The 27,280-nt window shown below is 41.9% G+C and overlaps 1 protein-coding gene across 1 annotated transcript; it reads right to left on the bottom strand.

Moving 5' to 3' along the window:
- Positions 1-119: 119 nt before the first annotated feature.
- On the bottom strand, positions 120-26,029 carry DDHD2 (DDHD domain containing 2). The gene is given in 19 exon segments (XM_054998337.1): positions 120-2,083; positions 3,698-3,817; positions 4,765-4,927; positions 5,518-5,691; positions 7,119-7,221; positions 8,175-8,330; positions 9,794-9,913; positions 11,711-11,806; positions 12,303-12,425; positions 14,804-14,874; positions 15,799-16,007; positions 17,222-17,354; positions 17,996-18,085; positions 18,516-18,636; positions 19,094-19,183; positions 20,424-20,614; positions 21,645-21,857; positions 25,823-25,960; positions 25,963-26,029. Coding segments are annotated over 18 exon segments (2,340 nt in total). The 3' UTR covers positions 120-2,083; positions 3,698-3,735.
- Between the last annotated feature and the right edge of the window lie 1,251 nt (positions 26,030-27,280).

Genomic DNA, 27,280 nt, shown 5'->3' with positions numbered 1-27,280 from the left:
CCTTTGCTTCGGGGGGGGATCCTTGCACCATTAGTACACTTTAGCATTCTCCTTGCAGAAGACAAGAAATACGCCAAAGCCATGTGTTTACTGAAAAAAGGTTAAATAACTTTTTTAATAGACATATTTTACAAAGTGCATAAATTTCAACAGCTGTTTTGTGACCAGACTGGCCAAGGCTGGATTCTTTCCACCCCCAACTTGCAGAGTTTCTAACCCAGAACTTGGTCATACCACATGGCACTGCTCAGTCACAGCTGTGGCATTAGTGGACGATGAGGTGAGCGAGGCAATGTCAACAGTGCAAACACATAGGGAGAATAATAACCCAAGGGAAAGGATGCTTTGATACAGAGTACACAAAGAGTATATATAGCATGATCATCCCTCTCCCTCCCACCGCAAAATATCCAGGAACAGATTGACGGCTATTGCACTTGTTGAAGATGTCCTGAAATGTGAGCAAATGCCTTAAGAACAATGAACACTTCATGTGACTAAACAATCGTGCCAAGTCACGGGTCGAATGCACATGTAGTTGTGCAACCTTAGTCCAGTCCCCCGTTTACCTAATCTGCATCCACCAGGTTGGGCGCATGAAGCAGTTGTGCAATCATAGGATAGTACCCTGTGTACCTTAGTGACATCCACCATGAAAACCCAGTCCTATTTGAACAGGAACATAACTGTTTTGGTACACATCCAACTACAACAAAGAGGAGCCACTTGGCCCACTTCTTGAATTATCACCCTGGTTATATGGGCTATCTCCTAATGGACATTAGCCATGTTTCCAAGGAAACTGACCTTCAGTATAAAAAGTATAGAGCTGCCATTACTCAATGCCTTAAATGCAACTATGAAATGGGCCCTGAATAATCATGGGCCAACTTTAACATCATGGGGAGGATTCTCTGGGGAAGCAAGAACAGGCCAGACTTAATTGCTCATCATTGCATTCTATGACCCCGTCACACACTGGAAATTACATGTGGCAATATATAAAGTGGATGTCTACAAGTTGTAGTGGTTCTGCTTTTCCCCAGTAGGTCAGAGTTTGCCACACGTACCTGTGTTCAGTCCCTCATAAATGCAGTACCCGGCACCACCGATTCTCTGCCTACATTGGATTCTTCTTCCAATGTTCTCACAGCAAGACGTGCTCTTCTTGCTGAAGATGAAGGAAATATGACTGCATAGAACTAACACCAGGAGCCTCTCAAGAACTCAGGACGCTTCCTACCTTGTGGAACAGTTGCTTGCACAACGCGTTGCACTGAGAACTCTCAACAGAGCTGAGGAAGCCCACACCGGAGATCGTGCTTATCCTTGGGTGCTGAAGCTATTAGGACTATAATGAAAACACACACAGCAGGCTCACAGTGCCATAACTGGAGGGGTCACATCCTGGAAGTGTATAAAACAAGCAAATTTGCAGTTTTCCAAGCAATGGTCTGTTTCTCTGTGTATTTTTCCTGCTGCAGCAAACGTCCAACTGCCAACACAGCAAGGCTGACCACAGTGAGACCAGAGTTTAATTTGGAAAGCTTTGGTCTGTAGCTCCACCTGTTGGGCAAAGCAGCAGCAATGAAGGGAACAGAAAAAAATCCACAATAGAAAACAAAATCATAATGCTTGAATATCCAAGTGCTGCTACAGAACAAAGGTTTATAAATATTGATATCCCTCCACAGGCAGAGTGGTTATTCACTCAGACGTGACTTCACCCTAACCAATACTGCTGTCTCATAACCAGAGGTTTTCAACCAAAGAGGTGATGAGAAGTTCTAGCACCAATTTCGAGCCACATCTAATACAGTTATAGACATGACAGCTGGCATTGCAATTTATCATATGCCTCTAGCCGTAGGGCACAGCCCAGAGAGTCAGTCAGCAACAAGTACAGTATGATTCAGGCAAGAGAGAGAAAAAATGCTTGCCACACTTAGAAAGGTACTGGGATGGGGAATCCTCCAGAGCTCCAGGCAGTGGGGATGAGGCATGTCGGGCACATCAGCAACAGATGAGAGAAGGTGGTGGTGGACAACAGGAAATCCTGACAAGCTTCCACTTGGGAGTAAATCTAAGGAAAACAGGAAAAATCAGCCATGTTAAGGCAGTTTTATTTATGAAATACTGATTTGAGAAGGAATAGGAATTCTATTATGGCTGCTTTCAGAATATTGCAGGTACTGAATAGTGAGGGACTAGCCAACACTATTAGGGAAGAATGCTGAATACATCCAATAGTATAAGAGATCTCTGGAACTCTGATAAGATCCAACAACTCAGTAAGCTCAAAAAATACGAGCCAGATAGATCAGTAAACTGATACATCAATAGCACTTAAATACTGTATATCAGTTTAAGGAAAGGTGACACAACACCTTCCATTATTTTATTTATTTAATTCAATATATACCCCACCCTTCCCACAAGTGAGCTCAGGGCAGCTTCCAACAAATATACTGATAAAATACAATAAAAACCTTATTAACGCATTAACACATTAAAATTCAGATGCCATCAGACAGATTGGCTACTGCAAGATCATCAAAAGCCCCGGCACCACCATGATGTAACTCAAGGATGGCTGCAAAAGGAGCGTGTGGTGGTCAGGAGGGGGACAAAAAAGCTGGCCCCTAGTCAAAGGTCCAGTGGAACATCTCCATCTTGCAAGCCCTGCGGAACTGTAACAGGTCCCGCAGGGCCCGGATCTCCATTGGGAGAGTGTTCTGCCAGGCCAGGGCCAGGGCAGAAAAAGCTCTGGCCCTATTTGAAGCCAGCCGAATGTCCGTTGGGCCAGAGACCACCAGGCAGTGCAAGTTTCAACCAGGAGAACAGGAAGTATCTCTGGGAAAAGGGTACCTTTCCCTCCCCCTGTGCCTTCAGTGAAACCAGGTAGTCTGTGCTAGTCCTTCCGTAAGGTGAACCAACACACGCAACTCCTAGAGATTAATCAAGACACCGCCTCTCATACCATGGTTGGTGGACCAATATAATAGTCTGTGATGCTACTTACAAAGAAGTAAATTAGCACAACATACTGCTACACGGAAAGAAGTTTGCTGACATTGTTACTTATTATCTTGTAATGTATTTAAGGATTGTGTTTTTGAGACTGTTAATAGTCCCTGAGGGCCATTTGCCCCTTCCCCACATCAAGGCCAACAGCTCCCCTGCCCCCCCCCCATAACAAATTCCTTACCTCTGTTCAAAAAGACCCAAGTGACTCATCACAACTAGGCAGAAATTCACACAATACCCATATCTAGATCTGTTTCAGGTGGGTAGCCATGTTGGTCTATAGTAGAAGATCAAGATTTGGGTCCAGTAGCACCTTAAAGCCCAACTAGCTTTCAAAAGTCAGAGCTCCCTTTGTCAGATTCATATCTGACAAACGGAGCTCTGACACTCAAAAGCTCATACCCTGGAAATCTAGTTGGCCTTTAAGGTGCTACCAGACCCAAATCTTGCATATCTAGATATATTAACTATACATAGTGCCATGAAGTAGAACTGCCCCCAAAGAGACTGAAAAATTTTGTGAGCTTTTGAGCCTGCTAATGTGCCTGGCCTGTTTTGCTTTTGAAACTTCAGAAGCCTCCATCATTTTGCTTAACGGGCTGATCAAACAAGCAGAGCAGCAGAAATGAAGGACAGTAGACAATTCTGTCTGAGAAGCAGGAAAACTTACATTTGGTGACTCGACTGATGCAGCATGTCAGTCAGGCTTTACAAGAGAGGCTGGTCCAGGCTAATGCCCTGTGTTTGGTAAATCTCTTTCAGCAGCAACAGCACCGTGTCCTCCGACTCCCTGGAGGTTAGGAATAAAGAATTAAACAGAAGAACATGTGAGTGCTTATTTCATGCAAGCACACATGGCAAACCTGTCTGAGTCAGATGTGGCAAACCAATCGAGTCTTAAGCACCCAGTAAAGTGAACCAGTAGGTCAGACCCTACCACATCACTCAGATATATGCAGCACCTTCCTCCAGTGTCCCGGCTCCAGAGAAGGGCTCTGCACTAGGCTGAGAAGTAGGATAAAATGTCCCTTATTGTCTGACCTTATGGCTACTAATAGGTGTAGGGAAGAACAGGAGCGAAATTGCAGCTGCTACTACAGCTGTACCCATCGGCACTGATTTCAGAGGTGAGAATGGCAAAGGAGGTAGTGTACCTTCTCCGCCTAAACTTAATCTTTTTTTCAGCTTGGTCAACACAAAACTAGGTAGAAAGTTATGCAGCTGCCCTTGCCATTCCTTTTGTATCTTAATTCAAAGTGGCAGGAATGCCCTAACAGGTGCCAGCTGCTAGACTTCCAGAGGCTGGCTCCTACCCATAGGTGCCCACTGCAGACTCCTAATTTAAATTTTTAAAATATTAAAAAGGTTTCAATAAGTTTAGATTTCAGACAGCAAGTTTCCACTGGAAAAAACTTGATGCAGAGCCAAAGAAGGTCCATTCACTACCTGAGTTCAATTATGAACTTGCTTAGTGGCCTCTCTCAGCCTCAATTCCTCTTCAGGGGGTGGGGTGGGGACAGGAAGATTAACCACTTACTTCAAAGAAGGACTGCAAAACTTAAGTGATTGGAAAAAAAACATTAATAAAATGCCACACTGTCTGACCTGAGCTTTTCAGCAGCAAAATTTGCTAAATTTCATAGAAACAGCTTTTTCCCAATTTTTAAAGCTGTTAAAAAATTCAACAAAAGGCTACACATGAGGATTTCTTGAAGCAATTTAAATGTTATTACATACCAATAACACAAGTGGCCTTGCAGTGCAAACAAATATTCGTTAAAGCTTTCAATAGGTTTCTCTTGAAGCACATAGTCAACGCGGTGGCCCCCATTAAGCATACCCACATTAATTGGTGTGGGTTCTTCTTTCACTGGTATAGCCGGTTCGTCAGGTTTCCCATCTGAATGAATGAATAAGTAAATTAATAGAAAGAGCTAAGATGACACAAGTTCCTAGCTTGCGCAGGACAAAGCCTGACTATCCAATAGCAGTGGGCATCATAAGAATTCTGTACTGTGGGAAGCCGTCTGTATATGCAGCAAGCAACACCCAGGAGACAATGCCTGCACCCGTTCAGACAGAACCAGCATCTGTAATTTTAGCCAAAGAGCTACACTGCCGTGTGCTTGATAGATGAGGCCCAAAGGATAAAGAACAAAGATCCAGAAGGAACACTGGTTTTTTTAAAAGGATAGCAAAAGGAGCCCATATCTATAACCAAAGAAACCCAAATGCAACTCTCAAGATGATGCAAATCATTCAAACATACCTAGATTAAAATTGTTTGCATCAACACTCTTAATGGACTCTGAGCCAAGAATCTTAGCTTTTGTACAGCTCAACTGTTTTGGGGCAATGGCTACTGCATAGCAAAGGCACTACCGTAAATTTTCCTGAAACAGGAAGGATGAATGATTCTGCTGGGCAGTATCCCACACCCTGCTGCTTTTTTGCTGGCAAAGCATAACTCCTCCTTCCCCTCTCACTAACCGGTTTGCTTCTCTGAACTGGTTTCAGTTTCCAGTTCACGTTCAGCATCTCCAGTGGCCCCTGCCTCCACAGCTGGCAGTGAGGCTCTGGTGAATGACTGCCAGGCTATCCTCAAAGAACCTAGCAAGTTGTTTTTGATGTCAGTGCTCATCCGCGTGAGGCCCTCCTTCAGCTCTGAAACAGAGGAAATAGAAACGGTCTTGCAAACTGAACTTACAGGAGCCCGTGCTACAATCTAGAAAGCCTGTCATTCACAAGTTCTATCAGCATACCACGACATGTTTGCCTCCTGTGGATTAACACACTCTTCTCACTTCAGCTCCAAGCAAATTCTGACATCTTTATGATCTCCCCATTGGCCCCCTCAATTCTATTCCTGTTTCTCACATAGTTGTGTTGTCATCTCCACACATACGCTATCTTCTCCTAATCCAGCTCCAATTCTTGTTTCCCTGGATCAGTTCCAAGATAATGTTTTACATCCAGTTAAAAGCGACTGAAATTACTGTGCTGATATGTGTAAGAGGTGTCCTTTCAAGACGCATCTTCCACACAGCTTCTTCAAAGACGAGGTTAAGAGACGGTACATAATGTTTTGAGGATGTGCATTCATACACCTGCATTTGCAGAAAACATCTGAGGAACTCTCTCAGGGATGCAAAGAATCTCATGGAAACTGGATACACTTGCCTCTCCTCAGCCGCTCTTATTCAGGCAGTCACTGTCTACCTGCCTCTTAGAGGTACGCTTCTGAAAGCAGAGTCCATGCTACTAGAAGCAGCATTCGCTATTCTGAGACCATGATGACACATGGCTCTATGGCTTAAGCACCACATCTGCTTTAGGTTTGCACTAACCCCTTTATGATCAAACTTAAAAACATGGATCAGGCCTATGACATCATTTCATTTCCAAGTGAAGCTGGCTGTGTAGTTCACGGATTGGCTGGTCCTTTTAACACTTATAAAGTTTCCTGTGCTCTCCCCCCCCCCCCCCCGCCATTCAAGATCTTTAAGTTTTGTTAAAATAGTCAAATAAAATTTTAAAAGGACAAACACCCCAAATATCTAGTATGAGGAGAGAGAATTTTAAAAAGTCTGCCTGAATAATGGTGGCTGGGGGGTAGGGTGGAGGGGGGGAATGAAAATTCATAGTGGAGTTGGAGCCATAGTGGAGTAGCCATGATAATAGAAGAAAGTGGGGAGGGAGAAGCAGAGCTCATTCCGCAATTGAAAATCCCACATATACTCCTGGAAGAGGTACATCTGTCTTCCGCCTATCATGGTTTGGCTGGAAACGCACAGGCTGACAATAACCTTTCTGGAGACCCTCTTTTGGAGCCAAAGCTAGTCCCTGGCTATAGACAGATAACTCAGAGCTTTCTGCATTTTGTAATCCTGAAAAGCCGGCATATCTCTTTTTTGATGAAAGCTGAGACATCTAGAATTAATATTTGGGTAAATGCTAACAGCTATTCAAGAGGGGCAGAATACCATTTGCATGAATAAGTTCAAGCACCACAAGGAAATGCAAAGAAGTTTCTTGGAGCATGCCTGCATTCAAAAGAACAGTATCTGCAGAAGGAACATTCTCAACTTTACCTAAATGCATCCTCTTCCTGCCTTTATGATGAGGAAGCAACATAGGTTCAAACTCCACATCAGGGACAATCAAGGGCTCAATCCTGTATGCTACTGGGTCAAACTACAAAAGAAAGAGCATAAAACATTATACAGTATGTATTTGCACACATCAGGAAAATAATCTTCCTTTCCAGCTCCCTCTCTTAGAAAGACTCTGAACAACTTGCCATTTGCCAGAAGTATACAACTGCTGTGGGTCCCCTATTGTGGAAATGGGTTGCAGCCTGTGGAGGAGTAGGGTTTAACCCTTTGCCTTTATATTATTGTTCTAACCTCAGTCACCCTCACAAATCTATTCTTTAGGAGGGAGGGAATAGGAAAGGGAGAACACATGATGCCTGTTATATCTCCCTGTGTAGTTTCACTTCAGGGTGGGTGGAGGGCTGAATTAAGAAAATAGTACTGGGGGGGGGGAGTATTTATACCCCGCACTATCAACCAACATTGGGTTCTTGAAAGGGTTAAAAAAAAAACCTCTGCTACAGCCACAATCTAAATCTCTCCCACCGTAAGCCAACTCCCACAAAAACCTACTTTGACAAAGTTCACGTTTCTACAAAAGAGCAGACGATCCCAGAGATCAGTCTAATCTTGAGACTCAACTATAACCAGCTAAGCTGAACACTGGGCAACAGGCAGAGATCTCAAGTGGAACAAAGGAATAGCAAAGCTGTTTCTCTAGTCCAAAGTTCTGTGATTGTGAATCCAAAACTGTGCATAGGGAATAACATTTATGAAAATAAAAATGATGAAAGGTAAACATGACTGCCCAAGTAATTTGATGCTTATGCTTTACATTACCTTTACAAGTAACATATTTTAAAAAGCTTAGGGATGAGGAACAAAAGATCTCAATGTCTTGCAACAGTTAAGACCCAGGAGGAGAGGAAGAAAGGGAAGGCAAGGGTTGGGGACCACTGAGTTGCTTGAAAGTATTTTCATTTGGCAAGTTTTTTTTTAACGCCATGTGCTTACATCCCGTTTTGATGGGGGGATGTTGCTTCTCATACGTACCGGATGAAAGATATTGAAGAAACCTTTGCAGGTGGGCAGGCTGTAGGTCGGATCAATCCTTTTTATTCCTCGTACAGTGAGAAACATCCCAATAGGAGAGCCGAAGGCAAAGAAGTTCTGTGGCTTGTAGATCAGCTGAGGGTAGTTGGCAGAGACCTGGCAGAGTTTAAATGCAACATACTATTTGAAGGAAACAAGCAATTTGTGCATAAGACCACAAGAGCAAGATCAGGCCAAAAAAGGTCCATCTAGTCCAGCATACCAACTCCCACCCTAACTAAACAGCTACCTCTGGGAAGGCAATTAGCAATACACAGAAGGGAAAAGTCTCACACCAAAGACCCAATTATACATTAAGAGAATAAATACTTGTGTCTGAATGTACTATTCTGTTTGATTACCCCCCAAATTCTACTACATGAGAAGGAAAAAGAGGTCTGCCTATTCACTTTCTTCGCAACATGCGTATCTTGATACATCTTAATCACTTTCCCTATTCCTCTTGGTCAACCTTTTTTTTGTATGAAAAAGCCCCAAACACGTTAGCCTTCTCTCAGAGGAAGGGTGCTCTCATTTGTTTCTACTGCCCTTTTTTGCACTCAAGTATGTGTCCACTGAAGTTCACACGTGTGAAAAAGGAAATTCACTTGTGCACATGTGTGCAAGTAAAGTGACATCAAGTTACATGCGACTCCATACAATTTTCAAGGGAAGAGACATTCAGAGGTGGTTTGCCACTGCTCACCTCTGTGTAGTGAACCTAAATTTTTCTGGTGATCTCCCATCCAAGTATAAACCAGGACTGACCCCGCTTAGCTTCTGGGATTTGACAAGATCAGGCTAGCCTGGGCCATCCCTAGCACCCACATATAATACATACCTCAATTATGAAATGCAATGCTGTGGAATGTTGTGGTGGATTACAACTTAATGAGGTTTAAAGAGTGAGATTTACCAAAACCTGTACAGAATCAATCTGTCTTTTGGTTTTAAATTAGCAAGAAAACATTTTGTATTCCATCCATACTGCCTCCAAGAACTCCAAGCAGGTTTCCAAACAATCTTCCTAATAGTGACAAAACTCAAACCTATTTAAGCCTCAGAGATTAATTATACTGGGAATCTGTAGATAGCTCAATAGGTTATGCATTGCCTGAGACACCTGCCTAAATATTTGTGCCATTTTGGACACGTAAAGGCTCAGAAATGTTAAGGCAGAAAGATTCAGAACCTGCATTTTTATGGGACAGCAAATTTTTTGCAGCAGTATCCTTTCCCCTACAGCCCTGGAACTGGACAAGGACAATCCAAAACAGACGGATTTGGCCAGTGAACACAAAGGTGTTTAACACTGGGCTGCTGGAGGCTAACAATTGTAAACTGAAATACTCCGCAGCTGTGGCATTAGACACTATGCTGAAAGAATTACAGACTGGCCATTGGACAACACTGCCTACTTGGTAAACTTATAATTGATCTGGCCTAGTAACACTTTTCTGGATAGTTCAACAGTAAAGTCCAACAGGCCACCTTTCTATCTATGACGCTGTTAATGCAAGACTGACATAATATCATGACTTTAAACAATCCCAAGATTGCTGGGGGAGGGTTAGGGTTACCTGTCCCGTCACAACATCCGGACATCGGCAATTTGACTCTGCATTTAGGGGTTTTGTGGTTGCCTCCTGTTTGAAATCGCCGTCTTTCCAAGCTGCTGTAGGGCTCTCTCTTTTGGAATCCTGCAACAAAAAGAGACGGTTCTCTTCCATGGCCATTTTTGCCAATACTATCCTTCCATAGTTGTCTGCCTATGAGGCTGCTAGAGGAACGTGCAGTTCCCCTTGCAAATTAGCAGTAACAGTGCAACTTTGGCATCTCTGCATTTCAGCAGTGCACCAGACATGGTATCAGTAACTTGCTGATGGCGCTGCTTATCCAAGCCACTATAATATTTAATTTTTGTGTCTATCATTTTTCAAAGACTTGGAGTAGGCACTAATATATTTAGGTGTGAATTATTGTTTTGTACCTTAAGATCTTACAAACAATAGTTATAACTATGCCAAGCTATCTGCTAAAAATATTAACAAGGGGACAAGCTTCTGCTTTGGTTGCACCTGGGGATGGTTTTAAACATTCTGTCTCCCCAAGCAAGGTATACCCATACCTCCTCTCAAGCCAGTGGTGGCTGAATTACCACAGTGCCGGCAGCCAATGGTGGTGTGGAGCTGGAGGGAGGTGACAGGTGTAGGCAGCATTCATCACCTCCTCCAGTACCAAGGTAGCCAAGAGTCACCTTTTCGAGCCCTAGTGATATTGGCAGCACTACAGGGTTCAGCTCTGACTTGGCTACAAACGCAGGAAAGAACACCCATCAAAGCTCTCCATGCTGCACCCACTCCAAGCAGACACCAGGGTGGAGAACCAGCCCTGATTATATCAATTTTTACGCTGTTATCCAAACTGGATGATTACAATCCTGCACGCTGGTGGCAAAAAAAAGTTGCTGCTGGTGGCGAGACTGGGCAGAAAAGCAACCAACATACTTTCTCCTATCTCTACCCTGCTGAAAATCACAGCCTCCTAAGGCTTCTTTTCATCTTGGGAGAAAGGGAAACTCCATACACCTGTGTATAATAATGCACAGCTTGCCTCTCAGGAACATCAAAAAGCAGCTCAGCCTCTAGCATTGCAGAGGAATAACACCAGTAGTACCAAGCAACCTTCAGCTCCCAAAATGCAAAAAAATTCTCTTTATGGTCCCCTCCCACTGTAAATGAACTTAAAAGAAAACACACACAAGATTTAAGCTCAGATCCTAAGCATCATTTCCACTTGCAGGAGGTGTTTCTGCTTGTGGAACAGGGAGCAGGGTGATTTTTACCGATTCCTGTCCCCTCACTTTGACCTCCATGATGTTCCTGTGGGTCTATTGGCACAAAAAGGCACAATTTCAATGGACACAGAAGACTGCAGTGGGAAAGGAGGAGGCAGAAAAACCACTGTTTGTGTTTATGCAGTACAGCTCACTTACACTGCAACCTCTATTGCCAAAGAGTAAATAAAACCTCAACAGGTTTCAAGCATAGTTCTGTAAAGGACTGGAGAGGGGTATATGTCCAGGAGTCACAATTTCTTGCAAAAAGAAATATACAAGACTGTCAAAAGGGTCATTAAATACAAGTCACATTTTATTAATAGCACTCAGGCAGTTCCCTTCTACTGATATAACAGGAGTGAAATCTATATCCTGCTATTAGCAGATAAAAATGTATTGTTGGAGGAAAGACTATTCCTGAGGGCAGTGGTCCAAGCCAGTGAAGATCCATGCACTGCAACTCTTGCCTGCCTGTTATTTCATACCACAATTACTAAAGGCAAAAAAAAAAAAATGAAGAAGGACAGAGGGTGAAGGATTGAGGACTCGATTTGGCAGTATCACCAAGGCTGATGCCAAGAGATTCAAAGCATGCCTTCATTATTCTGACCCTGAAAGTAGAATTTACAGTACTTTAATGATTAGGAAAAAAACATACTTGGTTGCTGCTTTTTTTCCTTAAGTAGTGCAGGATTTTCATTCTGGGTCCCAAAGGAATTCCCATCTCCTGAAGTTCCTTTTCTGTACACAAGGCCTGCAACAATAAATCTCATATGTAAGCTCTAGCTTTGCTATAAATAGCAATTCAAAGGAATAAAGGACACTGGGATTCTCAACAGCTTCTATTGTGCTGCTCTCATTTGGTAAAGATATAGGGCAATTGACTATTTAGGCCACTGATTCTAAAGGGGCTGTTGAGCTTTTACGAAACTCAGAAATATTTGTAAATGCAGGCTCAAGGAATTCTTATGCAGAAATTACTCCATCACATCTCATGAAGCCTATGCAACAATGTACCACTGTCATATTCCTAATATAAGAGAAACAGGAAGGTACTGCTGTTGTAAGGAGAGAAGGGCACCCACTACTTCAAATTCAGCTTCTCTCTTGCACACGCCAAGAAAATTCAAGCAGATACTTCAACAGACAAAGATATAGTCCCCTTTATTCCCCTGCCTCCAAAATATATCTCAAATAAGCAACCTCAATGTTGAAGAAGCAAAGCGAGAACCAATGTTATATCAATTTACCAGTGCTTCTCTATCCACATGCTCCCTCTCGAACACAGGATAATATTCAGAAACCTCTAGTTCCTTCAAGATGTCCTTTACTGACTCAAAGTCTTTCTGACTGGATGCTGGCATATGAAGCCCCTGTGAAAACAGATGACACACTTAAGCAGCACTTTTCTAACACTATCAAAGAATCAAATCAGAAAGTTTCTGGACCTACTGCACATGTAGATTGCATACAGACCAGCACCTGATCCCACCTTCACGAGACAGACAGACAAACTTCCAAACTTAAGATATGGGTAACCAGTTCTTCCTGTTACCAACACAAGCTGGCTGGTTGGCAAACAGCTGTTTGGCTGGCTCTTGTGACGATCAAAAAGCCACTCCAACAACCTGTCCAGAATATTGTTTCATGAGGTAACATAATGTTGTAGATATATAAGACTGGATAATTTAGTAATAACCATCTCATAGCTACTGAGCCCTACCAGAGCTTGCATGTTTCTATTACAATTTATTTTACTTCTGGTTTACACCAACTGCATGGAAATAAGCCCACTGTATCAAAATCAATTTACTTCCATATAATGTAATTTCAGATTGGGGTCTCTTCTTTTAGGCAGACTCATTAAGTAATACAACTTTAGAAAGATATTAATTCTCCAGAATCCAACATGTGGAGCAGAATGTGGGACAATGTAGTAATGAAGCATCTAAATAGGAAATACAAGGGAAAATGACAATTCCAGTTTTGCACCACTATTATGGAATTTAGAGAAATACTTGTAATGTAGAAAAATGACATATTTAATCCACTTGTTACCATCCCAAGTTCACAACTCAGCAGCTGTCTAGAATAGGAAGAAAAAGATTGTCAAGGTCATGACTTGGCATCCAGACCTTTTGGCACCTACAGAGATAGGCCTCTAAGGGAGAACAATATTAAGCCTTCAGTCAGCAGGAAACATTATCCAGCTGGGTTTTTAAGCAACATCTATTACATTTTCTAAAATTAGCCTCCAGTTTTAACAACATAAAAATGATTCCCCATTTTTTTTTTAACTTCTGTTCTTCATCTTAAGAGAGGCCTCTATTCCCACCTGTACTTTCAGAGGAAAAGCGTCAATAGGGCTTCTCTATGTTACCCAAGGTCTGAGCTAATTTGTCTGAAGAAGGCTCCATTATCATATTAAGAACGGGGGCAGGGAGAACCTACAGATAGACCTTAATGCCATGCCTTCTACTAAAGACAACAGTTTCTCCTTTCAACTTCCTTGGTTAGAATCTGAGCTGACAAAATGTCTATGAGCAGTGCAAGTTGCACATTACATTGTGAACTTAGATTAATTCTAAGAAGAATGATATTTTCTCTGTGTTTGAATTGTGCTGCTAACTGCATTCAGTGCAGCCTTTTCCTTCCTAAAGAGTCATACTAACATAGATATAAAGAACTGTATGATCAGTCTCCCAATATTTTTTTTAAAAATGAAAGGCAGCTGCAGAGAGAGAAAGCTGTTAATCTTAGTCATCTATGGATACTTTCCCCATTTTGCCTATTCAAAACTTCCCCAGAGCTGCTTTCCTAGATGTGGAGGAAAGGACAAGAAAGGTGGCTTCCAATCAGTGCATACCATATGGCTGTGGATTGCACTTAGGTTATTTTTTAAACTTTATTTATACTCCATCTTACTCCCCAATGGGGACCCAAAGCAGCTTACATCATTCTCCTTTCCTCTATTTTATCCTCACAACGACCCTGTGAGGTAGGTTAAGCTGAGAGTTTGTGACTGGCCCAATGTCACCCAGAAAGTTCAGTTTTAATATTACATACTCAAACTATGACTGTATAAAACCTGGGTTTTCAAAGCCATCCCAAGAAATACTGGGGCTCCTTGGGAGCTTACAAAGGGTTCTTCATTGAGAAGATCAGAAATGGCTTATAAGCAGCCCTGAAAGTTAGCTTGCCCATAACTATTGATCTTTCCGTACAATAAATAATCAGCAGGGATACGTCACACACATTTTAAGATGGATCTACTGAAAGTCAACTCTCTCAATGCCTTTTTTTAACTTTTAAAATCAGCCATCTGGAATCTCACATTGGTTGGGGACAGTGCTGCTGGGAAGCGGGGTGTTCAAAGCGGGGTTGCTGGGAAGGGGGGGGGTAATTCCAACTGAAAATTCTCCTCTGCCACTGCAAATTGCCTTGGCTCAGGGTCGGGGCGGGGGGGACACCATGTAGATACTCTCCCCCCACACATGTCTAATAGCAGCTGGGAAAAGAAGATGTAAGAAGACACTGCAGGACATCAGGAAAACATTGTGGAAAGGAATGCTGTCTTGAATATGGGTTGCCAACTTTGTCACTGGAGCTCAGGGCATTATCTGGTTGAACACATGTGCAACTCAGAGATATGAAGAATAGCAGATTTATATACATGACACTGTATGTATATATAGGATGCTTAAAAGCCTTGTTCTAAATCCAGAAGCTGCTTCAACATGCACAAACATACCTTGTTATTATCATCTTCTCTCTCTGCAGTGCACTTTTGATTAGTGAGAAGATCAAACAATATAAGTGATCCTAAAAAAAGGGAGGGGAAACACAAATTAGTTAGCAGGATGCCAATCTCAGAAAGGTGAGAACTGCACATTTCAGGCCTTGCAAACTTTCTCCCCTCCCTTTTCTGATTTTCCTAAAATTATGAGGGGACCTTTTTTCCTTCAGAGAAGTTTTAGTTTTAACAACAAAATCCCCATTCTCTTAAACAACAGAGGAAGCTATTGTTGTGGTGGTCTGATTTTTGCATTAGCAAAGGTCCTAGAGCAACAGCCAAAAATGCGTTTAAAAATCTGAGGAGGTTGGTGAATAGCTGGAGTGAGAGTTTACAGCTAAACTATTAAACAAAGATCAAAGAGATCAAAAGAGTTTATTGTCTATAGCCATAGGCCGCCACAATTCACCAAACATTGACTAATAAACAATTAAGTCCCTTATCACAGTTTATATAAGTTACTAAAATTAATTAAAAATATTAAACAAGTAGATGCAATTTTTAAAATTTTATTTCCACACACCAAACACAAAGGTTTTGAGTTGCAAACTTTGGGGCAGACTGCAGTACACAGAATTGAAGAGTCACAGATTATAATTCAAAAGAAAACAAAATTTCACAGAGCTGGTAAGTCCGACTGGTGCATCTAGATCTCTTGACACTTAGCCACAATGGCCACAAAACATATTCTTAGCTTGTGAGCCTTGAATAACAGCTTTCTGCTAAAGCTTTAAACAAAGACAAGAGGATAGCAGATCTTAAGAGGCCATGCAAGTCTCTGTATTCAATTAAAACTTTAAAGGAGAGAGAAAGGAAGTCAAGTCACCTAAAGTCCACACTGTTCCACAAAGTTTCAGAATAAAGATCCAAAACCTTAGTAAAATGGAGTATTCAATATGCACTCTAGCATGCTTGTTTGTACATGCATTAAAAAGAGAGAGAGAGAGTTATACCTAAACTGTGACCTGCTATTGAAATTCCCCCTTTAAAATCAGGGTTCCTATGCAAGAAGAGACGATAGAGTCGGTTCATTTCGGAAGCAACTGTATCTACAATGGTCTGGCAGTAGGTGGAGCTATTATAGAAGAAAACATCCAGGATAGTGTCATTGATAAAATGTCGCAGGCGGTTTATGCTTGGCAAGGTAATTCTTTCCAAGTCTCTGAAGAAAAAACAGAGAAGGGCATTTAGAGGAGAAAGTGTTTAAGAGCTCTTTTTGCAGTTTTCATTTCAATCAATATTGCAAATCTCAGTGTGTGCCACTGAAGTTTTATTTCATTACAGAGAAGCTTCCTCCAAGACAGTAGGGTGAAAAAAACAGGAAGATATAAATGCTGCACTCTATATTCCAAGAATGTGAACCTCTATATGGTTTGTTCACAAATTAGTCCCATCGAGTTTAGTGGCCTTTCAAGTAAACATGCAAAAGACTGGGATGAACATGATCTAACAGTGTTTAAGACAGTGGCTACCATGTAGACCACACTGCATCCATAACATAATCCCCATTCAATGTGAGCAGAATGGCATGTTGCATCCCTAAGTACTCTACATCAGATCCAGATATATCAACCAAGTGATTCACATCTTATAGGGTTGGGAATAGTACCCTGAAGGTCAATTCACGTGTTACGCATTCCACTTTCTATCAAACATGCTAGGAGTTCAACACTCAGGACTTAATTCTCAGGTGTAAGGGAGTCCAATTTGGGTTGAGACCATGGAGAAAAGGGACTTATGATCCACCACCACCACCCCTTTTCCCAACCTGAAATGGCCCCAGTGAGCTGCTATTTACCTCACTGGGGAAACTTACATAAAGGTACTGACTCCCTGCAGCCAATTCAGTTTGGGAAAATGGTGTGCACTGAAGGCTCTCTGTCTTGACAATGAGAAATATAACACACTGGACAGGCAAAGGGTGGGAGATCAAGTTGCCATGGAGAAAAGATAAAGAAAGAATGGACAAGCAGTAATTAGCCATGTATGTTAAATGCATCTTTGTCAAATATGCTGCTGCATGGGTATGCAGGGTTTGCAAATGATCCAGAGCAGAGGCAGAAGATCTCTGTGGCATGCAGAAGATCCCAGGTTCAACCACCGGCATCTCCAGTTAAAAGGATCAGGTAGTCGGTGAAGTGAAAGACCTCCGTCTGAGAGGCTCTGCTAGTCTGAACAAACAGTACTGACCCTGATGGACAAATGGTCAATATAGTATAAGGCAGCTTCATGTGTATATTTGCTACACTATGTCCATGGCATCCTGGCAGACAGCAAAAATCTTGCATTGTCTGAAACAGCAATGACTTCACCACTATGCTCCAGTCAGTAGGCAGTGATGGATAGATTTACTAGGAAAAAGCAGAATTTACTTACACATCCACTCCAGTATGTAAAGTACTGTGCCAGTTCACTGGAAGGAATTCAACCCGGCCAATTTGTTGTTGTTCCTGAGCTTTCTTGAAGTGTGCTTGCAGCATGCTCAAGGAAACACTGCGGAAGTCATTGACTGAAAGACAATTTCAAGCCTGAGTGAAGCAGCTACCATACACTGTAACATACACTAAGAAATTTATTAAAGCTATTCAGCTTGCACACTCAACTCCAGACCCAATTCATGTGGACAAGCAGCAATGCTCACCACCTGCAACTCAATGTCTACATCCTACTTCCTGAATCTGAAGGATTTGCATTTTTCCACCCTCTATCTGCCACAGAGTTACTTCATACAAAATGAAACATTCCACTAATTCTTTTACCCACTTTATGCAGCAAAATGAGATGAACTAGAAACCAAACATTGCTAAGAATCTGAAAAACAATTCTACACCTAAAAACAGACTCAAGCACATGCAAAATTACAATTTATACAGAGCAGCATTAGGTGTATGATATAAGAAAGGAATGTAGAGGATTCGATATCTAAAACCAAGGAGTTCTACCACTACTTTTAAAGTCAGTTGAGCATTTAAAAATAAATTGGTCCAGAGAAAAAAGTAATCCAATGTATCTATACTGCAGATAAGAGCTATACTGAAAATAGCTAAGGAAGTCTGTCTACAAAAGAAATAGCACTCCACTTGTTCTGAAAAATTCCTGTGTTATTTCTACAAATAACAAGAAGCTGCACCTCCTCTTCTGTACACTTACCACACTGAACAATGCTTCGGAACCGAATATCACAGGCTGGTCCAATTCCATGCACAACAAAAACTAAATGATCTATTTGCAGAGGCTCTCCTGAAATAGAGAGGAAGAGAATTTACATAGTGCATATATCTGAGACTGTTGCCAAATGGGCATGATATTCATCAAAAAAGTATGGCTCACAGAAAATACTGGCCCAAATTAGCAAACATAACTTTTTAAAAATGAAACCTTAATAATTTCAAATGCTTTACTGTAATCATTATTGGAAAACATGTAGAGCATTTATAGAAAAGTAATCACAGAAATAGCTATTTCCATTTATTATCTACTATCCCTTCAGTTTTGTGCAAATCTCTTTTAGAATTTTGTTCTCTCAAAAATCTAAAGCATCAAATTACTTTAAGACTTTTTTTTGCAGCCCTTTAAATAGCCCATTTCAATTAAGATTTCCTGTGTGGAAGTTACACCACAACAAAAGACATTCAAGATAAAACAAACTGTGAAGGAAACATTCAGTTACCACTAGGGATTTCAACAGAGATATTTTCCACGCCTCTCTTCACAGTTCTTGGTCGGCCTTGCTCTGTGGGGCTTGCACCCCAATCATCAGAGATTGCTACTGGATGATAATGTACCATCAGCTTGAAAGAACCACCAAAAGAAACCGAGTTAGAAGCAGAGCAGTATGGCAAGCAAGTACAAATAATTATATTCAAAGGCCTCCATCTCCAAAAGATGAATCTAAAGAAAATCTGAATGCAGAAACATATACTGATGCTAGTAGCAACCTTCAACCTAATCCCAGTTAATCACACTGTTAGATGTACTTCTACCATTTTCCCAGTAAGCCACTTAGGAATCTTTCTGTACCATCATATATTAAAAATGGGAGTGTATTTGCAAGGCTAAAACAAATCTTAAACAAAACACACACACACAAAGATTCTAAAATGTACTAGTCAGGAAGCTGAGGTATTTTTTAGATGTTTCCAAGAGGCTGAAGTACAGTCAAAGCTGTAAACTAATAGTCTAAAAAGTGCTTGCAACAGTTGAAATGATATTAAAAAACAAACTTCTCAGTATGGGAAAGCCACTTACTTTTGGGTTATGCAGTATGATTATTTCTCTAGTAGGGGACTCTAGTTTCTTCTTCCACTCATCTAGAGTGACACAGATCATATATGTTTCCTAAGTAGGAAAAAAAGTCCTTTAACAAGTCAAACATATTCCAGGGTACCTTTCATTGTTTGGGTAACTGGTACCCAACATGAGGGCCAGGGACCCTTCAGGACTGCAGAGTTATTGCAAGGGGTCTGCCTATCCATATGCGCACTAAGCATTGCCACTTGGATCTTTCTGTCATTATGTATCTTCTCAATCAACGGATACTACTATCATGTGAGGAGCTGCAAAACTGTTTGATGTTAAAAAGTGGTCTTCATATTCCAAAAGGTTGGGAACCACTGCTTTAGGGCATACCAATATGTTACCTTAAAAGTAAGAGAGTCTGAAGCACAAACACACACATCTGATTGTAACCTTAATTGGATGATTACCTTATTTGGAAAGCACAGAGAATGACTCGACATATTTAGAATTAAATAACAAAAACCAATTTTAGAACTACGTCAAGCACCAAACCAATAAAATCCCAACTAATTTCCCAAAATACATACCACTGCACACCGTATCTTAATCCTGCCTATTAGTATCATAATCAAAATACCAAGATCTTTCACTTTGGGAACAGTCACCAAGAACATTTATGTGTGCCCTTATGGTAATCTCATCTCATACATGAGATAAGAAAATATTCTTCACTGATTTACGAAATTTCAATTTGGAATATCAAGCAGCAGATGCTCTATGAACTCTCTTGGGAAACTGGGTTCCCTTCCCCCCTAAATCTAAGGGCAGGATTGTGCTGCTTTTTAAAAGAGAGAGAGAACCTAATGGACCCTCCGTCATTTTCAATGCATACTTTGTTTAAATACAGATAATTCCTTCAAGTTGCATTTACTTGAGAGGCAACTTTTCATTATGGGCTCATACTATCGTGTGCACTGATTCTTTAATACCGAGATCATATGTGCACTATTCACTTCCTAAATTACATTTATGAGACGGTATGAGGATATGTAAAGAAGAGATTTCTATAGCACAACAGCCATTAGACTGTATTTCACCATACCCAACTGAAAAAAAAATTCATTGCTGACATGGAAAGGACTAGCCTGGAGGCAGTTTGAATATTAACTGAAATCAAATTTGAAAGGGACTCTAATGCTCCTTTCCAACTTTCACATAACTAGAAAGGGATAAATAGTTAAGAGCTGCCACAGATTGTGGCATTATGAATTTGGATATTCCCAAAGAAGTCAGAAATAATGCATTATAGGACAAGACTCATGTCCTTAGTCAACATTACCTCCAACTCTTCACTGAAGCTTTCAGAGTACGGAATATATTTATTGTCCTTTTCTCCTTTGTAAAACCAAGTGCAGCGCCTGACTTCAGAGTCCTCTTCCTCCCAGTAGACAGCACAACGGAGCCTCTTCTTCAAATGCACATCATACCTGCCCCCTTCTGTTGGAACAACCGTCTCTTCACAATCTTTACCTGTAGAACACAAGGAGTATGATAAAGCAGGAACTAAACTGAAGATACTAAGAACATCATGCACATTTTTGTTTTTTTTATTTACTTCATTTATAGCCCGCCTTTTTGAGACTCAAGGCAGATTACAAAATATTTTAAAAATTCAATCAGAAACAGTCCTCTAACCACACATCCAAAATTGCTCAAGGGTACACAATTCAAAAGGTAATATGGAGATAGAGGGTTATCTGAATGTTGTCTCAGTAGATTCTAGTCTCTTTAACAGTCAATAATGAATAGAGATTAAAACTAAGAGGAAAAATAGATTACTTGTATCTGTTTTACTATGCAAAGAACAGACAAACAAGACTATATAAGACAGGATCATTTGCCTGTTTTTCCAATAAAAGAACATCTTTTTTTAAAAATCATAATACAGTGGCTATTAACACCAGGGCCAGATCGTTAAAGGAAACAAAATTTATACTTACAACCTTTAAAGGAATGTCACCCTATCCTATTTTTTAGTTTCTTCTTAACCTAAAATAGGATAGGGTTTTTAAACAGGCTCTATGAAAATGAGAGACCATTTGCAGAGAATCTAGTGTGCAGTCTAGAATGCTACATGCTTTGTTTTTTTTAATAAAGAAACAACTATGAAAATACATTTTTAAAATGAGTATGTGGCCAGACATTGTGCCCTAAATATTTGCCTGAGCCTTCCCTGTGACTTTCAGTTACATTTCTCACCCCTATACTGCTACACACTTCCCAACAGGTCGCACAAAAGTATAAAGTGTAAGGCAGGTGCTGTTTACAATCCTGGTTTTGAGAGAGAAGCAATGTTTGACCACTTGGCTCAGTCATACCTTCCAGAGTTGCTCAGAGACCAGAAGTTAGTAAAGAATCTGACACAGAGTTTTCCAGTAGTAATGGTGGCAAACCATAGCTGCTTTCAAGTTTGGAACATTCATAGGTCTTGATATCCTGTTTCATTTGTTATAACAATCTTTGAACCCATATGAAAAATGACCCCCCCCAATAAACTTACTGGATAGGTGAAAATGTTCTAACTTCTCTGAATCTTGTCCACTAAAGGGAATCCATCTTTCTCTGGAATCCGTTACTTTGCAATAAAACCAGTGTGGGGAAACTGGCTCATATTTATTAGCTGTATCTGTTTCCACTGCTTCAAAGGAGCTAGATGAATTTGATGATGGAGAAACCTCCGCTGGTCGTGGCTCTACTTCTGACATGGCACTGCCTGAAAGAACACAAGATGATAGAACAAATGGAACATTTTTACCACAAAACGTTGGTTTATTGCCAGTATTGAACAAAAGTCACACAGTAATCAAAACAACACAATTTCTGAGAAAATAAACTAAACAAAATTGGAAGTGGTTATAAACTGTGAAAAAGCAGCTTCATGTATGACTTCCTATCAAATTTTTCAAACTGAAACAAGAATATGGACATGTATGAAGAGTGTGGAAAGAGCAAAACAGTTACATGTTTGGCTCAATGGACAGCCCCTTTCTAAATCTGACAAGATTCCCCCAGCAAAATAACTGAACCAAATTTGATAATTTATGGGGCGGGGGGGGGGGGTGCACAGGCAAGTAGGTAAGACATGAAAAGCAAGGTGGTTCATAAAGCTATGTCAAAAATAGTGTTCTATAATATGGATTCCAGATCAAGCTTTAGCTTCTTCTTCCTTGATTCCTAAACCTATATTCTATGCACATAAAAATTAAACAGAGGAATTTAGTATAAAAAAATTGTTGGGATCTAAACTTTGAGAAAGTTCTTGAATTATTTTCTAAATGACATTAACAGTCCAGAGCTATATCCATACCATATCCTTAGCAGTTCCTTTTGTCTCATGATTTGTTCTACTAGCATACTGAAACATAGTGAGCTTCTTGCTTTAAAATTCAGAGAAATAAGAACAAATCTCACCATCTCTTTGAATCAACACATATATTAGACACTCTCATAAAATACAGGATTCTATAATCACTCACTGCTTTATGTGGGAAGCGTCAGAGAAATTATATTAGCATCACTTGCTGACATATAAGAAACTATTAAGCCCATTTTACTGACATAAAAATGTCATCAAGAAGATCTCACTGATCTGTTCACAATCACACAATCCTAACCGTTCAATTAGTACTCCACTACATTATCTTTGCTTCAAAAACACTATATTATATTTTTATTCTTTTGTGAGAGGCCCTCTTGGAATGCTCACACTTGCACATCAGACTTGGTTTTATATTATGTTATTTATATCATCATTGTCACTAAACCAGTCTCATATTTTGACTTGCTACTACAGACTACTGGTGGCTTCACGTGTTCACGTTTTTTCTGGCTGATTTTTGCCTCTGTGTGGTGAAATGCTGGTAACCAGAAACCTCTCTCCAGAAATTTCCAGATGAGAAGATGCTTTGCACATATGTCTGTACAGAACCCTATGCTGAATAACATCAAATATTGACAACAGTCTGTAAATGTTCACCAGTGGCGAATGGTTTGCTGATTTCAGTAAAGATGAGAGAAACCATGGGGCATGACCCTGGCTCTTGCAAACTGACATTCTGCTGCTAAGATTTAATTCTGCGCAACATAGGGGGAGATGAATTGGATGCACAAGCATTGTCCTAATGTTAATTACACGCGTTCATCAGCAATGTTATGAAAAGTCAATTCCTGCACACAAGTAACCATGTCTGACTTCCCTTTAAATGCAGGGTTTTACTGACAACACCCAGCTCAATATCCGATCTCAATATCCTCCCACCCACTGATTTAGTTAATTGAACATACCAAATACCAATCTTAATTCCATAATGCTCACTGTACCCACGGGAGGATCTACAGAAACAATCATGACGCAGGAGCACATTCTCACACAACTTCCCACAGCCATTACTGACACTACAGATACCACATTTAAAGCACTGCTGCCTCCTTAACCAGTAGCTCACTATAACTGTTAACCTAATGTCACCCTTTCTCTAGTACCTTATTCATCGTCCTCCTCCGCAACAATCCACGTGTCATTTTAATTCAAGGTTGTTCCTACATGGTACCTAACCTCTAACAACCACTCTATAGGAACTGCGAGCCCCAGTATTTTCCCAGTTTCTTACTCTCTAGGCAGTTGGTTTACTCCTTAGACAGAGATTTTCTCTCCCCATCACCACACAATTATGTCCTCATAAGCACTGATACACTTCAGCCCAGTAAAGTAAACCTCCTTTCCCACAACACACACAGCTCTCCCTCTCCCCAGTATGGTAGCCTTTAAGCTCTTCGTCCCTAAACACAGCACCGATACTCTCCTGATCAGTACACTTGGATTGGAAAGTGTAAGATAGTGGTTAAAGGACTGGAGCAGGATCTGGGAGACCCAGGTTCAAATCCCTACTCTGCCAAGAAAGCTTAGCAGGTGACATTGGCCCAGCCACACACACTCCACTAACCTACCTCACAGGGTTGGTGTGAGAATAAAAATGAGGAGAATGATGTAAGCCACTTTTGGATTCCTTTGGGGAGGAAAACATCATAGAAATGAAGTATATAAATAACTAAACAATGAGAAAGAAACCTTGTACACATGGTCATCTATGATTTCCTCAGCCCTAATCACAAAAATAACTCTTCCCCTATATCATCTACCAGTCACATGTGACAGATTGCAAGCCTTTGGATGCAAAACCCCCACCCCTCCTCCCACTGTTACTTTGTAAAGCACCATCCATACTAGGAGTGCTACCTACACACCAATATTATTTAAATAAATAAAAGACGGCCTCTCTGCATGAAGCCAGTCTCAAGCCACTACTGACCATCATTCCCTTTGTGCCCACTTTCTTCTACAAAGCTGAACCACAACATTCTGCAATCTCATCCATTCCTACCACCCAATAAATTGTGGGACCATTGCATCATACACTGGCCAGAATGCCTAACAGGACTTGGAAAGATCTGGGTTCAAGTCCATATTCAGCCATGATGCTTAGTTGGGTAACCTTGGGCCAGTCTCTGCCTCAGCATCCCACAGCTCACAAGGTTGTTGCAAGGATAAAGCGAGAAAGTAGTTTTCAGGTGGGTAGCCATGTTGTCTGCAGTAGAAGAGCAAGATTTGGGTTCAGTAACATCTTAAAGACCAACTAGATCTAAGGTGCTACAGAACCAGAATCTTGCTCTTCTATCAACACGGCTACCCATCTGAAACTATCGTCAAGGAAAGCATCACATTCAACTATCTAGAGTGAAAATCTAGTTGGTCTAGACCCGAATGAGAAAGCAGAGAAGCCATAAAGCTCCTCTGGGGCTTTATGATCCTGGGGAATCTCCACCTTACCTTCACAACAAATCTGTGGGGTAGGGTCAGGCTAAAGCCAGGAGCAGAAGACATGAAGCTGTCTGGATGATCCTGAGCCAGTCTCTGTCTGTCTCTCTCTCCACCAGTGTGGATAAAATATTTAAAATATTTATATTCCCATTTTTCTCCTGAGCGCCTCAGGACCCACACCAAAAGGGGAAGAGGTTATGAAGCTCACTAGGGCACACTGAGCCAGTCTCTGCCTCAGCATTTCACTCTTCACGAGATTAAAATGAGAAAATAAAGGATGGGTGGGTGATACTGAGCAGTCTCCATCTTACCCTCACAACAACCCTGTGTGGTAGGATCAGGCTAAAACCAGGAGAGGAAGACACAAAGCTCCCTGGACGACTCGAGCCAGTTACTGTCTGCTTCCCCCTCACCACAAGCGTGGATAAAATATTGAAAAAAAATATTTATATTCCCGCTTTTCTCCTCAGCACCTCAGGACCCAAATCAGGAGGGAGAAGGGGCCATAACGCCCACTAAGGGGCCAGCCTCTCCGCCCAGCCGGCCTCACAGGGCTGTTGTGAGAACAAAAAAGCCGCAGAGAGTGCCACACACGCCTCCCCGAGCTCCCTGGAGGAGAGACATCTCGCTGCCCTTCGCCCACCCCTACTCACTTCACCCCAACCCGCATCCCCACCGCCAGCGCTCTGATGCCCCTTGGACAATGCCACCCGCCCGCCGGCCACTGCCCGACCCTCCGCCTCCCTTCCCCCCCTCAGCCAGCCCAGAATCGCCCCCCTGCTAGCCCAGTCCTGCGAGACATCCCCGCTCGGCTCGGAGCGCCGCCACCCCTTCCTCCGCTGCGCTCCCCTCACGCTCACCCCCGGCGGCCAAGCCGCGAGCTCTCCCTGGCGCGGGCGCCGGCTTCCTTCTCGCCTGTCCGCGGCCAGCTCTGCGGGCGAGCGCCGGGGTGACGTTCCGCCGGGCAGAGGCTGAGCCGCACGCGAGCCGGGCCTTCCTGGCGGCGGGGCAGGCGACAGCTCGCCCGTCAGCCCGCCCGCCCCTGGGCGGGGCCTAGTTCGCCTCATCCGCGGCCACCAGCGGCGCGGCCGTCGCCTGCGTGAGAGGAAGGCCGGGAGAAGAAGCCTCCCTCCCTCCCTCGGCGTCGAGGAAATGGAGGCGGGCGGGAGTTTCTTAGGGGCCTGAACGCCTCCTCGCACCCGACTAGGGTTGCCAGCTCCAAGTTGGGAAATTCCTGGAGATCTGGGGTGAGAAACCTGGAGAAAGTGGGGTTTGGGGAGAGAAAGGACCTTGGCATGGCATAATTCCATAGAGTCACCCCCAAAAGTAGCCATTTTCTCCAAGTGAACTGATCTCTGTGGCCTGGAGACCAGTTGTAATTCCAGGAGATCTCCAGCCACTATCTGAAGGCTGTCAGCCCTACACCTGACGAGAGGTTGGCTCTTGCTTACTATTAATGTAGGTAAAGCTGATTCCGACCGTTGCAAAGCCAGCCTCTCTGTTAAAACAATACTTTCATTTGATTTATTTTTAAAAACCCATTTATTTTCCAATTTCGCTTAACACAGGTGCAAGAAAAAGAAAAGACGAAACGGGATGGGGGTGGAAATCTAAGTACTAAATAGCTGTACAAGCACCCAAAGTCTGACTTTACATAGATACCAATTGCAGTGGTATCTGAAGAAGTGAGCTGGGACTCACAAAAACTGCTACCCTACAACAAGTTTTGTTAGTCTTATAGTGCTACTGGACTCTTGTTCTTTTCTAGAGATACCAGTTGCAGAGCCACCAAAACGGTTAATAAAAGTTGGCCACAGTAATTCAAATTGGGATCTTTTCCCCCCATCTCAGTAAATAAGTTAATTCTATCATAATATCAATTTCTTTAATCTTGGCAAAGCCCATCTCTTTTGATTTATTCATTCCAGCCATGTTACTCCTTTGCTTGCAGCAAAATAATAGAAGCCTAGTTTTTTCTTTTGCTCATAATACAGTAACTGGGGATGGGGTCACCAAACAGGGCTGACAGAGTCCAGGTGGTGCCTGAAGATCTTAGAATTACAACTGAGCTCGACACAGCTATCAGTTTCTCTGGTGAAAATGGCTGCTTTGGCAGGTAGTTATGCTATGTATCGTCAAGTTGCCTCTGACCGATGGCTTCACTATGAATAAAAGACCTCCAAAACGCCCTATCGTTAACAAACTTGATCAGATCTTGCTAACTGGAGGGCATGGCTTCCTTTGAGTCAAGCCATCTCATTTTGGATCTTCCTTTTTTTCCTACTGCCTTTCACTTTTTCTAGCATTAGACTCTATGG

Source organism: Eublepharis macularius, chromosome 14 (assembly GCF_028583425.1).
Source record: "Eublepharis macularius isolate TG4126 chromosome 14, MPM_Emac_v1.0, whole genome shotgun sequence".
NCBI classification, from domain to species: Eukaryota; Metazoa; Chordata; class Lepidosauria; order Squamata; family Eublepharidae; genus Eublepharis; species Eublepharis macularius.
The sequence above is the reverse complement of the archived record's forward strand: the minus strand, read 5'-3'. Positions and strand labels throughout refer to the sequence as shown.